At 35.6% G+C, this 13,079-nt stretch overlaps 1 protein-coding gene across 1 annotated transcript; it reads left to right on the top strand.

Annotated features, from left to right (window-relative positions):
• The first annotated feature begins 4,860 nt into the window (after positions 1 to 4,860).
• Positions 4,861 to 8,928, top strand: LOC131602068 (F-box protein SKIP16). Its single transcript, XM_058874066.1, has 5 exons — positions 4,861 to 5,149; positions 5,431 to 6,159; positions 6,528 to 6,746; positions 7,538 to 7,644; positions 8,519 to 8,928. Exons 1-5 carry the CDS (start codon positions 4,946 to 4,948, stop codon positions 8,595 to 8,597), a joined length of 1,338 nt encoding a protein of 445 aa, XP_058730049.1. The 5' UTR covers positions 4,861 to 4,945; the 3' UTR covers positions 8,598 to 8,928.
• The last annotated feature ends 4,151 nt before the right edge of the window (positions 8,929 to 13,079 follow it).

Raw genomic sequence — 13,079 nt, 5'->3', positions numbered from 1 at the left:
CTCCTTTTAGGTAGTTAAATATTCAAATATGTTAAGTTAATTACTTATTTTTATTCATGCCTTACTTATTTCTTTTCTATCCAGGTAAACATGAATGAAGGTTTTGCGTTGCCAGCGATCACATTGAATTGGAAGAAATTTCGCACGGGAGATGTGACTTCTTGGTTGGTAGGATTTGTTATACAGTTACAATATTGGCAGCACCTTACACTTGTAGTGCCTTAATATGTTGGATTATAATTGTAATGCGGTTGTTATATTTTGGATCATATTAACATTTAACTTCATGTTATATTTTGGATTATATTGACATTTGACTTCATGTTATAGTTTGGATTATATTGCCATATGACTTCATGTTATATTTTAAATTCTATTGCATAAGTCTTAAAACGCAAAAGTAACATAATGCATAAGTCTCAAATTGCATAAGTCTCAAATTACATAAGTCTCAAAATAACACATAAGTCTTAAGATAATACACAAGTCTAAAAAATAATAAAGAAGTAAAAAATGTCATGTGTCAGACTCATCGTCATAAGTAATTGGTATGCCCCTAGGTACTAGTCCGCCATGAGTTACACGTAGTTACCAAAATATCTCGGCGAACTCATCGTCATCCTCATCTGCCTCGTGACTCTGCAAATAACGATGAAACTCATGTGAAATAAAAGCTAACCTCTGATCTGACGGTCCTTCGTCATAGACAAGAGCCATGACTTCTCTCAGCTTATCCCGAGGTGGTGCTACCTAACGAGGATGTGACACCCTATAGTATCGGTCGAAGTAACCATCATCAACATCATATTAGGTGGTAGCAAAAAAGCCAATCGATCACATCCATCACGCTCACGTTATATCAAATCAACTCAACATCCACATCAAGTGTGTCAACATTAGGAGGATAGACCAGAGTTAGTCAACCAAGACTTTATCACCAATGGGAGACTATGTGGAACCCATCATATCAATTTGTTGCCATGTGTAACAACTTTTAATTCTTACTTCGATTGTATTTCCTCAAAAGAATTTATAGTATTGATGCTATAAAATATAAGTACTTATAATAAAAATGATTCAACAATAAATGACAAGATTAACTTATCTCACCGAACCATAAATGCCGAGCAACGTAACCCTAATTCCTCAACAGAAGAGACATATCGGTCGGTCCTCTAGGGAACCTCGGGTGCTGCAGTCTAGCCTCAAGAGCAACCCTCTGATGTCCTTCTCCATCCTCAACCGCTTGTCGACATTGTCGTCCTTCCCTTTGTTGCATACTCCCGTCGCTCAGGCCATCTGTTTTGCAAATCACTAAAAAAGTAACAAAATGAGAACCAAATGACATATGAGGAAGTTATCTGAAACAAAAAAAAAACTAGAACCGGAGAACACCATCATAAGTCATCCGATTTGAGTATTTGAAAAATGGAAAACCTTTTACTATGTTATACGGTTGGTAGAAATGAACGATTTAAAACAGGGTAACTCACTTGTAAGTTATTCGATTTGAGTGAATTATCAACCAGATGTCTCCTTTCCTTGTTCTTTGGTTTGAGATTTGGATAGTTCGAAAGAATAACTGTTGTGTTCTCTGGTTTTTTACACTCGGGGTGCAGGTAAATGAAATGGAAAAAATGAAAAAAAATTGTAATCTAAGTACTTATACAAGGATATTTTAATTCAAACTTATATTTATAAAGGTAGAAGAACAATTGATCGCATACATAATAAAATTTTCCTATTATATCAAAGAGTTTGAGAGTAATCCAAATATTCTTCTTATTTTGTCTTCTGTAACATCTTGAATTTTAATGATTTAAAATTAGATGTGAATCTAAATAAAATCTAATTAATAATTTTTTAAACTCTTCAAATTATTATTTTTATTATAATGATAAAATAGATTTTGTTTTAAATTTATAGTTTTTATCTTTAATTTTAATTTTGTGTAAAGTTTTGGAATTTGGATTCTCTGCCGTGAAAGTGACTGCAGAGTTAATAGCACCATTGATAAATTTAAATGATTTTTTATTGATGAGTTATTGAAGAAGAAGATGATAACAGAATATGAGTAAAACGTAACAGAAAACAGTTGGAAAAACTACCAACTTTACCACACTTTATTGAATCAAAAGGATTTGATTTTTAGAATAAAAGGGAGAGTGTAGTATATATACAAAGTTGTGGATAAGAAAATAGCCACACGATAAGGTGGTGTAATCTCAGCCATAGGATCTAGGTGTACTATCTTAACAGCCTCCCTCAAGCTGAGCATTGTAGATGTCTATCATGCCAAGCTTGGAGATGAACATATTGAACTTAGGAGCTGCCAAAGCCTTAGTAAGAAAGTCAGCCAACTGCTCTTGGGGGGTAATAGGAAGTAGCCGAAGAGTTCCATCTTGAACCTTTTCCCGAACCAAGTGGCAATCGATATCAAGGTGCTTGGTTCTTTCGTGAAAAACTGGGTTTGAAGCAATGTGGAGAGCGCTTTGATTATCACAGTAAAGAACAGATTGTCTTGTTGGTGTGATGTTTAGATCATGGAGCAGCTTCAATAACCAAATCAATTCACAGGTAGCAGTGGAAAGTGCTCTGTACTCCGCCTCAGACGAAGACCGGGAGATGGTTTGTTGTTTCTTGGCACGCCAAGAGATTAGAGAAGCCCCAATGAAAAAACAGTATCCAGAGATGGATTTTCTGGAGTCTAAGCACCCTGCCCAGTCAGAGTCTGAATATCCTAGTATGGTAAGGTAAATTTTTGTGTCTTGCCATGTGACATATATCACAAACACTTTTGTGATCTACTACAATATAAGGAAAGTCAGACTTTAACAAGGCTAGCCTAGGATTGGAAATGTGGCCTAACCTAAAGTGCCATAAAGCAGTGTCAGGTATAGTGACCATATTATAAGCAGAAGGTTGTATGGCTGGGTGGAGCTTATCTTGCAGATTAAGGTGATAAAGCCCATCAATGAATTCAGCCGAACCAATCATCTTCAAGGATTGAGGATCCTGAATAGAACAAGTGAGATTAGTGAAATTAACAATGCAAGGCATATCGTGACATAATTTGGAAACAGAAATCAGATTCAAAGAGAACTGTGGAACAAAAAGGACATTGGTGATACAAAGATGATTGGTGAATTTTGTAGTACCAATCTGTTTAGCAACAGCAAAGTTACCATTTGGTAATTTAATGTGAACAGGATTTATATCATGGTAAGAATGGAACCAATGAATAGAGCCACAAATGTGGTCACTAGCACCTGAATCGATAATCCAGGAATCATGAGCAATGTGGTTAGCAAAGGATGATGAAACAAATAGATTACCTGGATTGGCAACAGCTGGATGTGCTGCTGTTACCTGATTGGAATTATTGATGGTTGAAGACTTAAGTAAAGACATCAAGTTATTGTATTGCTCAGTGGTGAGTTGAGATGCAGATTGAGTTACAATCTGTGATTCTTCTGCTGAACTTGTATCATCCGAGCCATTGGAGTTGACATTATGGGCAGTGGAGCTAGAATTTCGCTGCAAGTGTGGGGGAACTCCGTGCTTTTTGTAACAAGTATCGACTGTATGTCCAATTTTACCACAAAAGGTGCATACTCTTTGTTCATATTTGGGATTTCTAGCCATGTATTTTCGATTCTCAGCAGCATTGGCTAGGACCTTAGGATCATCAGAAGTACTGGGAATGGGATTGAGTTGTCGTTCATGTTGAATCACCATAGAAAATATCTTGTTTAAAGGTGGTAATGGATCTAGCAGTAAAATCTGAGACTTGACCATGTTAAATTCTTCATTCAATCCAGTTAAAAAACGGATAACATGCAAAAGATTGTGATTGAATCTGGCAGTGCGCATAGCTTCGCAAGAACATCGAATGCGGCAACTGCAATTAGGAACAGGCATGTATACTTCTAATTCCTCCCAAAGAATCTTGAGATGTGAAAAGAATTCAGTTACCTTTCGATTTTCTTGTTTCAAGGCGTAGATTTCTTGTTGTAACTCCGAAACGCGAACAAGATCGCCTTGTGCAAATCTTTCTTTGAGGTCGTTCCACACATCAATGGCGTTTTCCATGAAGACGATGGATTGGCCGATGGATTCAGAAACAGATCGCATAATCCATGAATGAACAAGCATATTACAGCGGTTCCAAGCGCGAAAACTCGAATCGAATGTGTCGACCGGTACGGGAATCGTTCCATCTATGAAATCATACTTCATTTTGCCTCCAAGAGCACGACGCATTGAACGTGCCCAACTATGGTAATTGGAGCCATTGAGAACAGGGGTGATGGAAACGGATGCAGGACCGTCGCTGGGATGAACATAGTAAGGACTTGTAGGATCAGATATATGATCTGCGGTGGAGCTGCCACCGGAGGTGGTGGTATTGCGAGGAGCCATGGATTCACAAGCGCATTGATACCATATTGAAGAAGAAGATGATAACAGAATATGAGTAAAACGTAACAGAAAACAGTTGGAAAAACTACCAACTTTACCACACTTTATTGAATCAAAAGGATTTGATTTTTAGAATAAAAGGTAGAGTGTAGTATATATACAAAGTTGTGGATAAGAAAATAGCCACACGATAAGGTGGTGTAATCTCAGCCACAGGATCTAGGTGTACTATCTTAACATGAGTTGTGAGTTAATAGATTTTTTTTGTAAGTTCTTTCACATGTAGAAGAGTGTGAAAAATATATCATTTTCAAAATCAAATATCGAAATAAAAAATAAAAATAAAAGATTTATAATCCGAAACAAAGTTTAAAACAAATTAAAATAAATTTGAAATATTTATTTAGCATAACCTTTTATTTACAGCGAGTATTAATTAATACGTACTAGTAGAATAGAAGGATCAGAACGCACTTGTGAGCAAGATACATTTTGGCGAAAAAAAGAGCGATTGATCAGAAAAATGGATTTGGAATCGGTTGGTGATTTAGCGATTCACATGATTATGGAAAATCTAAAACCCGAAGACATTGCCACCGTTTCCTGTGTCAGCAACAGGTTTAGGTCTTTCACTTCCGATGACTCTCTCTGGTTCAAAATCTGCTCCACTGAACTCTCTCTCACTCAACCAATTGATCATCTCGGAAACCCTCTCCCTTCCTTCAAGGTCCCACTTTCTCAATCCTTTTTCTTCATTTCATTTATTGCTACTAATAATTACAGCTCTTGTTTTCAAATTACATTAATTATAGACATGTAACAAATTCGTAACTGAATCGTAACAAACTCGTAACAGACTTGTAACAGATTTATAACAGATTTGTAACAGATTTATAACAGATTCTCAATGTTGTTTTAGACAAACAGTCTTCAATTTGAAGAGTTGGTGCTGATTAGTTTTGTTACAGCTTGAAATTAAACATACTGTTTTTTGTTGTTGTTGTGCAGGAAGCTTATCAAACATGGAGAGAAGCTTTTGTTATGTATCCTTGGTCGCTTGTTAAGCGTGTGAAAAGGTGTTGGGACAATATAAAAACGTGGCTCGCCGATAATTTTCCGGAAGCTAAGGACACTCTTTGTGAAGGTGCGACGGAAGCTGAGATTCAGGAGTTGGAGGATGTTTTACATGTTAAATTGCCTCTTCCTACGAGGATTCTTTACCGTTTTCATAATGGGCAAGAGATCGGAAAGCTAGATCTTGATATTGATACCGACACCTTTGGTACTAGTTTGGGGATAATCGGAGGTTACTCCTTCTATGATCATTTGGTGAATGTTTATTTGTTACCAATTAGTCAAGTAATCCAAGAGACTCAGCAAATTTCGCAGAATTTGGGATTTTTAAGAAGGTCTAAGTATGTTCTTGTGGCTGCTTCGTCCACGTATAGTGAGAAGTTTTTTTTCTTAAACTGTACCAATGGTCAACTGTATGTTGGGACCAGGAATCTTCTTACCAATAGAGACATGATGCCGTGTGTTCCTCATAATTTGATTAGTTTGCATCATGAGTTGGATGGCGAAAATATACAGGATGCCATGCTACTGTGGTTAGAAGAACATGGTCGCCGTTTACAACGTGGCTTTATCAAACTGATTGAAGAAGGAAATGACAAAAGCATTAATCTTTTCCCAGAAGAATCCCCTCTCTGTTCAACTGCTGTAACCAACGGTGTGCAGGTAGGAGAGTGTATATTTTAACCCTTGTGCTTGCACTATTAGCTTTGTTTGTTATGGCATGAAAAAGAACAATTATGTGATAATATTTGATGGGGTTTTCCTAGTCATATTGAGATGCATGAGATTTGTATTAGCATGTTACACCATGCCTCCATGATGTTTTACCATTTCTATTGTATCGAAATTTCCGAAATTTGCTGCATTGAATAGAGAACAGTTGATGGTTTTTGGTTTTTTGGCGTTGCATGGGATATTCCAACTCACTTGTTCTTGCTCAATTTCTCATGACCATTGGATACTTTTATGAGTGTTGGTTATTTGTGATTAATTTTCACGTGAAGACTTATAAGTATGTTTTATTTCTTGAGGTTCGTGCCTCTGCGTTGGTTATCCCTGAGTTGGTTGATGTTCAAGATGACCGTGAGAAGTACCTATTTTCTTATTCCATCCGCTTGTCCTTACAACCTCAAGGATGCGAGATCAATGGAATGTCATACCGCTCTTGCCAGCTGTATTGGAGGCACTGGATCATTCATGCTAATGATGTTGTAGTATCTGATGTCGATGGAGAAGCTGTTATAGGAATGGTATAAATCCCCTTTTCCCTCCAGTATCATTTTCCTTATTGTAATTATTTTTATATTGTACTGTCTGTTTAAAATATATTAAATATCTTCGATTTTATGTTACACTATCATAGTTTATCTTCCTGGATTAGTTCGTAATACCTATATTTCAGCAGCATCAATTGTCTTGAAATCTATGACAAGATATTAGCTATGTAGGTCCTCGATTCTTGGGCACTAACTTAGTTGCATCGGCTTCTCTTGGATTTTACACATTTTAAGATCAAAATTTAAACGAAAAAGTTGATCCAAGTTCATTCTAACTGATCAAGTTCTGATTGTTGGATTCTAATAAAAAGATTGCATGTATTCTGTTGTGTTAAGCTATACAATCAGAAGTTTAAGTTTCTCTTCCAACTGGGAATCAGTTTTAGGATATCTAGAAAATTATGCAATGGCACTCTATAGTTGCCTCGCGTGATGTTGCAACCCTAAGACTCGTAAAATTCTTGAGCTTTCATATTTGGTGCATGTATTTTTAGTTGAGTGTCTTCAATGATAGCTCAGTTGAACTGGCGATTTATAGCTTGCTAGAAGATGAGTCTTCCTCAAGTTCAACCTTGCAAGGCTCATAAACATTGTACTGATTATTTGGTGTTTCTAGAGAGTTAAGGCCTATTATTTGTAGTTATGGAAGTGCATCTTAGAACTTTTATTAGAAAACCAAGAAAACCGTCTTCATCTTTTCGAATTTAAGTATTTATAGTTGAATGAAGTGGTAAAACTACTCACTTTTATAAATGTCTTTGCAGTACCCACTTTTGCGTCCAGGTGAGAAAGAATTTGTTTATCAGAGTTGCGCATCTCTACCAACATCATCTGGTACCGTTGAAGGTTCATTTACCTTTGTACCTGGAAGGTATGCTTTTCTTTTATTATTTATTATTATTATTATTATCACTGTTGGCATTCCCATTTGATTTTAATTTCATTGATTAGTTAGACAACATAGAAGTCTATATGTTGGGGTTTGATGAATTTTCTATGACATGCAAATGTCAGGTAAAAGTCTTAAACTCTTGTAACAGTTTTGTTACTATCAATGAAAAACAGAATACAATTGCATATTCTGAGATGAGTAATTCTCTCTCTTTTATCTTTGCTTAAAAAATGAAACCCATTTTTATCTGATGCATGAGATGTTTTTTTCAAGGCTTACTAAAAAATTGTCTGCATGTGATTGTTGAGCCATGGGTGGGTAGGGGGTGAAGATACCTGGTTGAACTCTTGGGATGAAATTAAAATTTCACTGAAAGAGAATTACACATAGCTGCTTGTTAGGGACTTTAGGAAAGCTAAGTTGGTTATAAATGATGGATTGGGCTGGGAAGCATAAGATTTTCCGAAAATTGAAGTATGTGCCTTAATGGTATTTTTTTGGTTTAAACAAGGTTATGGTCAATGATGTTTCGACATCCTTATGGTGTCAAGTCGACCTCTAGGGTTAGTATCACTTGTTTACCTTCTTCACTGATAAGCAGGATTTCATTACTAGCTATTAGCAGTATGAGTATCATTAAGTCCATATCTTTTTTCTTCCTTTTGTTCATGGGTGAGAAGTTATCTTGGCCGGTGTGGATGAAATTTAAGTAAATGTAACATTTGGGATATGCCCACTATTCAAACCTTAATCTTTCCGAATTCCGAGGCATGGGGTGTGAATTTCATACTCAATTGCTATTGTCGATGACTCGATGATCTAATGTCTGTTGTTTTTGTTTGTCTTATTTCAGATTGGTAGACCCAAGAGGAGATCCATTCCTAGCTACAGTTGCACGTTTCCCTCTTCAGCTGCCAGACTATATTTTCTGATTTGCTTTGTGAAGGGGTTCAGCTATCTCTAATGGTTAATTGCAGCTCTGGGATGATTTGAGTGCATCATGTTACTTTGTATAATAAGATTAATTGCAGCTTTGAGATGATTTGAGGGCATGATGTTACTTTGTAAAATAAGATGCTTGGCTGTCGAGAGTTTAACTTGCTAATGCACTATTTCCCTATGTATTTATCTATATATTTGTAGGGTTAGTAATATGGTACTTCTCGCAACCTCTGGTTTGTCTCCTAACTTTGTTACAATAATTCGATGTCTGAATGTATGAGCAATGCATGCATAAATGGAAGTATTAAGTATTGTTGTTCATATTATGGGAATCCAATCTACTGTTAGTGTAAAACATATGATTGAATTCCATGTACTTGTCTAAGTCGATATATTATTATTGCATCCCAAAAGAAAATAAATGGATGTATTACTGCATTAATCTTTGATTAGGCACACAATTCCTAGAGGTTGATCACCGCATGACAGCTGGATATACACTTCCATATATTTATGTTGATCACCGTGAGACAAGGCACGTGTCCTCAACTTCTTGAGCGCGGCATGTGGTAATTTGGCTACATACGGTTTATTCACAGAGACCCTTCCGAGTTTGCTCCTCCCACTATGACGTAGAAATATGGATATCATGTTTGATGATTATTTTAATTATTTGGTATCGGATGAGACACAGAGTAACATAGTTCCTAGCGACGGAAGTGCTATACACGGCTACATCCAACGGTATTTCAAGAAATTACATCCTTATATGACAGCGGATGCTACGAGAGATCCACCTAGGTCAGCTCATTAGGAAATACTAAAGGAGGAGCATGTTAGGGTAGATCATGTTGTTGATGTGTTGCCTATATGTCGTTGTATCATGAAGATTGGACAGACAGGTTTAGACAGAGGACTCTTTTCGAATTTCTCTAAGGTGAGAGACGTTCTAGATGCTATGATGGAGGAGACACTACAGTACAGGAGGAAACCTAGGAACAAGGGGCCCGAATCCGTCATATGCAGTAGTATATAGTATTTGTATTAGAAGCACTATTTTTGGTTCTATCTTATTTTGACTTCGGTGTGTACTTCAAATTTATTAATTTATATGTCATTTTCATATTATTCCGAAAGTGTATGGTTTAATTTATACAAAATTGAAAATGATATTATAGTTATAATATATCGTCAATTTCATCTGAGAATCTCTAAAAAAAAGAGTTAGAAATTACTGTCTGGTGTGGTTCTGAAGATGCATCTTTGGATTCTGTTTAGTGTGAATACGAAAAATGCATCTTTGGATCAGGTTATGACAAAAAACGACGTTTCTTTGAAGAATGCATATGTGGTACATGAAATGGTTTCAGAGATGAATCTCTGAAATCAATGTTGAAAAAATATGAGGTAAGATTCAAGTGGGCGTGATTTGGTGAGATGCAAAGTGCATTTGGAGAAGCATTTTCAGAATTAAAAAGACATTTTTAAATTTTTCGGTGAGTGTTTTTTCACCACTTAGATGAAATTAACAATTCCCTTTGAATTAGCATGAGTACACCAAAATCACATATTTCTTGAAGGGGGTTTCTAAAACAACCTATGTATTTCCTCGTAAAAACTAAATTTTCTCAATTTTAGAAAGATTGTTTCAAATGCAATAAAATCACCCATGTGCACCAATTATATTAAGACTGTTGTGAATCTTGTTGTGGATTACGACAAAATTCAATATTAATTTGTGAGGTAAAGAATAGTAGCAACCAAAATAAATGGTCTACAACAATAATAATTTGTACACAGATAATATAACTGAATAAGGCGAGAAACAGACGAATGTTTGTTTACCCAATTCGATCAAACGATCTACTCTGGGGGAGAGAGCAACTATCCAATTCACTATACTCAGAAAATTGTTACAAGAGATTACAGATGAGTTACAAGAAAATAGCCTTTGCCTTCACGTTCCCAAGAACAACCCTGAAAATTAACCCTATTTTCTACCCAAGTGTTTCCAACATCTTCAACCTTCAATATATGAATAACCCAAACCCAAGATGTAAGCAAATGTTTCCTAATTCCCCAATTCCCTTAGATAACTCCAAAGGTTTTCTAAAAACCCTATGCTATGCCTTTAAACCTTTGCTTTCCCTTGTTGCTGTAAGCTCTAAGATTGTCACACTATAATAACATAAGAGATACATATTTATAATAACCAAAATCCAAAAAATTCATAACAAATCCCAAATCATATCTCGTTAATTGTTAGAATAAAAGATATTATTATAATCTTATAATATCTCTTAGACTATTATTAATATATATATATATATATATCTTATAATATCTTTTACAATATTATAAATATCTCATAATATCTTTTTATATTAATTTATATGATCTCCAATTTAATATAAAATATTTTAACATTAATGAATGGATGAATGAACCGAACTGATCGAACTCGATATCCGTAAATCGCTCGAACCAGATTACTTTTCGGCTTTCTGATTTTTGGAAATCTCAAAACATGTTTTCTTTCTCTTCATCAACAAAAGTTTTAAGACATACTTCAACAATCTCCACCTTGACTTTAAACCGTGTTGATACCAATTTAACCATCAACAACATTATTGCTCTCTACCAAGTTGAAACTCTAATCAATAATCCTGATCAAATTCAAACAACCCTTAAATCTTGATCTTTCCACTTGCATCCACTTGTTTCAAGTTACCATTTTCTTTCTATATAATTTAACAAGCCTACAAGTATGATTTTTCAACCATCCTTGACTCCACCTATTTTCAAATGCCTCCCTGAAGTTTTTCTTCTTTTATTTTGCAGTCCTTCAGCCACATTAAAACATAATATTCAAAACTAGCATAATCGTCCCTTTGAGATGCTACAATAACCCTCTTTACCTTATCATGAGTTAAATGATAATCAGAGATCTCTGTAGTCGTTCCCTCACTCCTACTAGTATTCATAGTAGGAAACTCCACCTCAAACTGAGTTTTCTTTATTATAGTTTCTCCTAGGTTTCTCCCTTGGTTTTCACTATTCTCCCTCTGAAGAAATTCTCTACCAATTAAGTATGTTGTTTTATCTTCAGCTCTTCCCCAAAAACTCAATAATAACTCAGTTGTAACATGCATTTTTATCCCTTGATTCCTGCAAAATTCATTATACTCCTCTGAAATTTTCTCAAGGCATTAATAACGCCTTAAACTCAAATCCCACAGTTCTTCCTTGTCATGAAAGCCTCCACTAGTTACTGATGAATGTATGACAATATTTGCATCTTCTTAAATATATACCACATATTTTAGAATCTTTAGCAATAATCACTTCATCACGCGAAATCAACACTACATGTTCAACTCTAGTACAATAGCCTAGATCATCAAACATACTTATAGATAACAAATTTCGCTCGAGTTCTAGAACATACCTCACATTTTGAATAAGAAGTTCACAGTCATCAAACATTTTAAATCTGACTGTACCAATACCATGAACCTTGCATGCGTTATTATCACCAAGGCGAACTACTCCACCTTGCACCATCTTCAAAGTTTCAAAGTATTATATTCTTGGAGACATGTGATAAGAGCAACCTGAGTCAATGACCCAACTATCTTCAGTTTCCAAACTCGATACTACTAGTACATCGGTATCCTCATAACTTTCTTAACTCAATGCAACTGCAGCTTGAACAGAATCTCCATTGACCTTTGTCTCAGGACAATCTCTTTTAAAGTGACCGATTTTAAAATAATTAAAACATTTTACCTTTGACTTTTCAGACCTATTTGATTTGGACATCCCTTTACGCTCACCTCATTCTCTTGACACATTTAAGCCTTCACCACTATCTTCAATCTTCTAATCTTTCGACTTTGAAAATTCTTTGGATTTCACCGCCGTCTGGACTTCATCCAAAGTAATAGTACCTTCCTTACCATAAAAAAGGGCATCCTTAAAATGCTCCAAAGATATGGATAATGAACTCAACAAGCCTTGTCCTCATCATCAATCTTCACTTCAATATTCTCAAGATCATCAATAATCTTGTGAAATTTTGTAAGCTATTCAGCTATGGATTTGTTCTCCACCATTCGGAATGAATATAGTTGTCGTCTCAGATACAACCTGTGAGCCAAAGACTTTGTCAATAATTCAAGTTTTGCCCACATAGCAACCGGAGTTTGCTCCCTGGCGACTTCTCTTAGAACTTTTTCCCCGAGGCACAAGATAATAGCACTCATAACCTTATCCAATACCACTATATTTTGTACCTGTGTAAGTCCTACAGGCATCAATGCTTCACTCTTCAAAATATCGATACACTTCTCTTGAATTAAAATTTCTTGCTTCTTAATTTTTCACAACCCGAAGTCGTTGTTACCGAAAAATTTCTCGATCTCCCATCTAACCATGGTGCTCACTTGTAAACAATACCTCTTTGCTCCACG

The sequence above is a fragment of the Vicia villosa genome, linkage group LG5, assembly GCF_029867415.1.
Source record: "Vicia villosa cultivar HV-30 ecotype Madison, WI linkage group LG5, Vvil1.0, whole genome shotgun sequence".
Lineage (NCBI taxonomy): Eukaryota > Viridiplantae > Streptophyta > Magnoliopsida > Fabales > Fabaceae > Vicia > Vicia villosa.
This window is presented reverse-complemented; position numbering and strand designations above follow the sequence as displayed.

Bases quoted from the DNA above. Each gene is read 5' to 3' on its own strand.
- LOC131602068 (XM_058874066.1), top strand. From the start codon at position 4,946: ATGGATTTGGAATCGGTTGGTGATTTAGCGATTCACATGATTATGGAA. The intron at 5,150-5,430 runs GTCCCACTTTCT...GTTGTTGTGCAG, and splicing joins ACCCTCTCCCTTCCTTCAAG to GAAGCTTATCAAACATGGAG. The intron at 7,645-8,518 runs GTATGCTTTTCT...GTCTTATTTCAG, and splicing joins TTTACCTTTGTACCTGGAAG to ATTGGTAGACCCAAGAGGAG.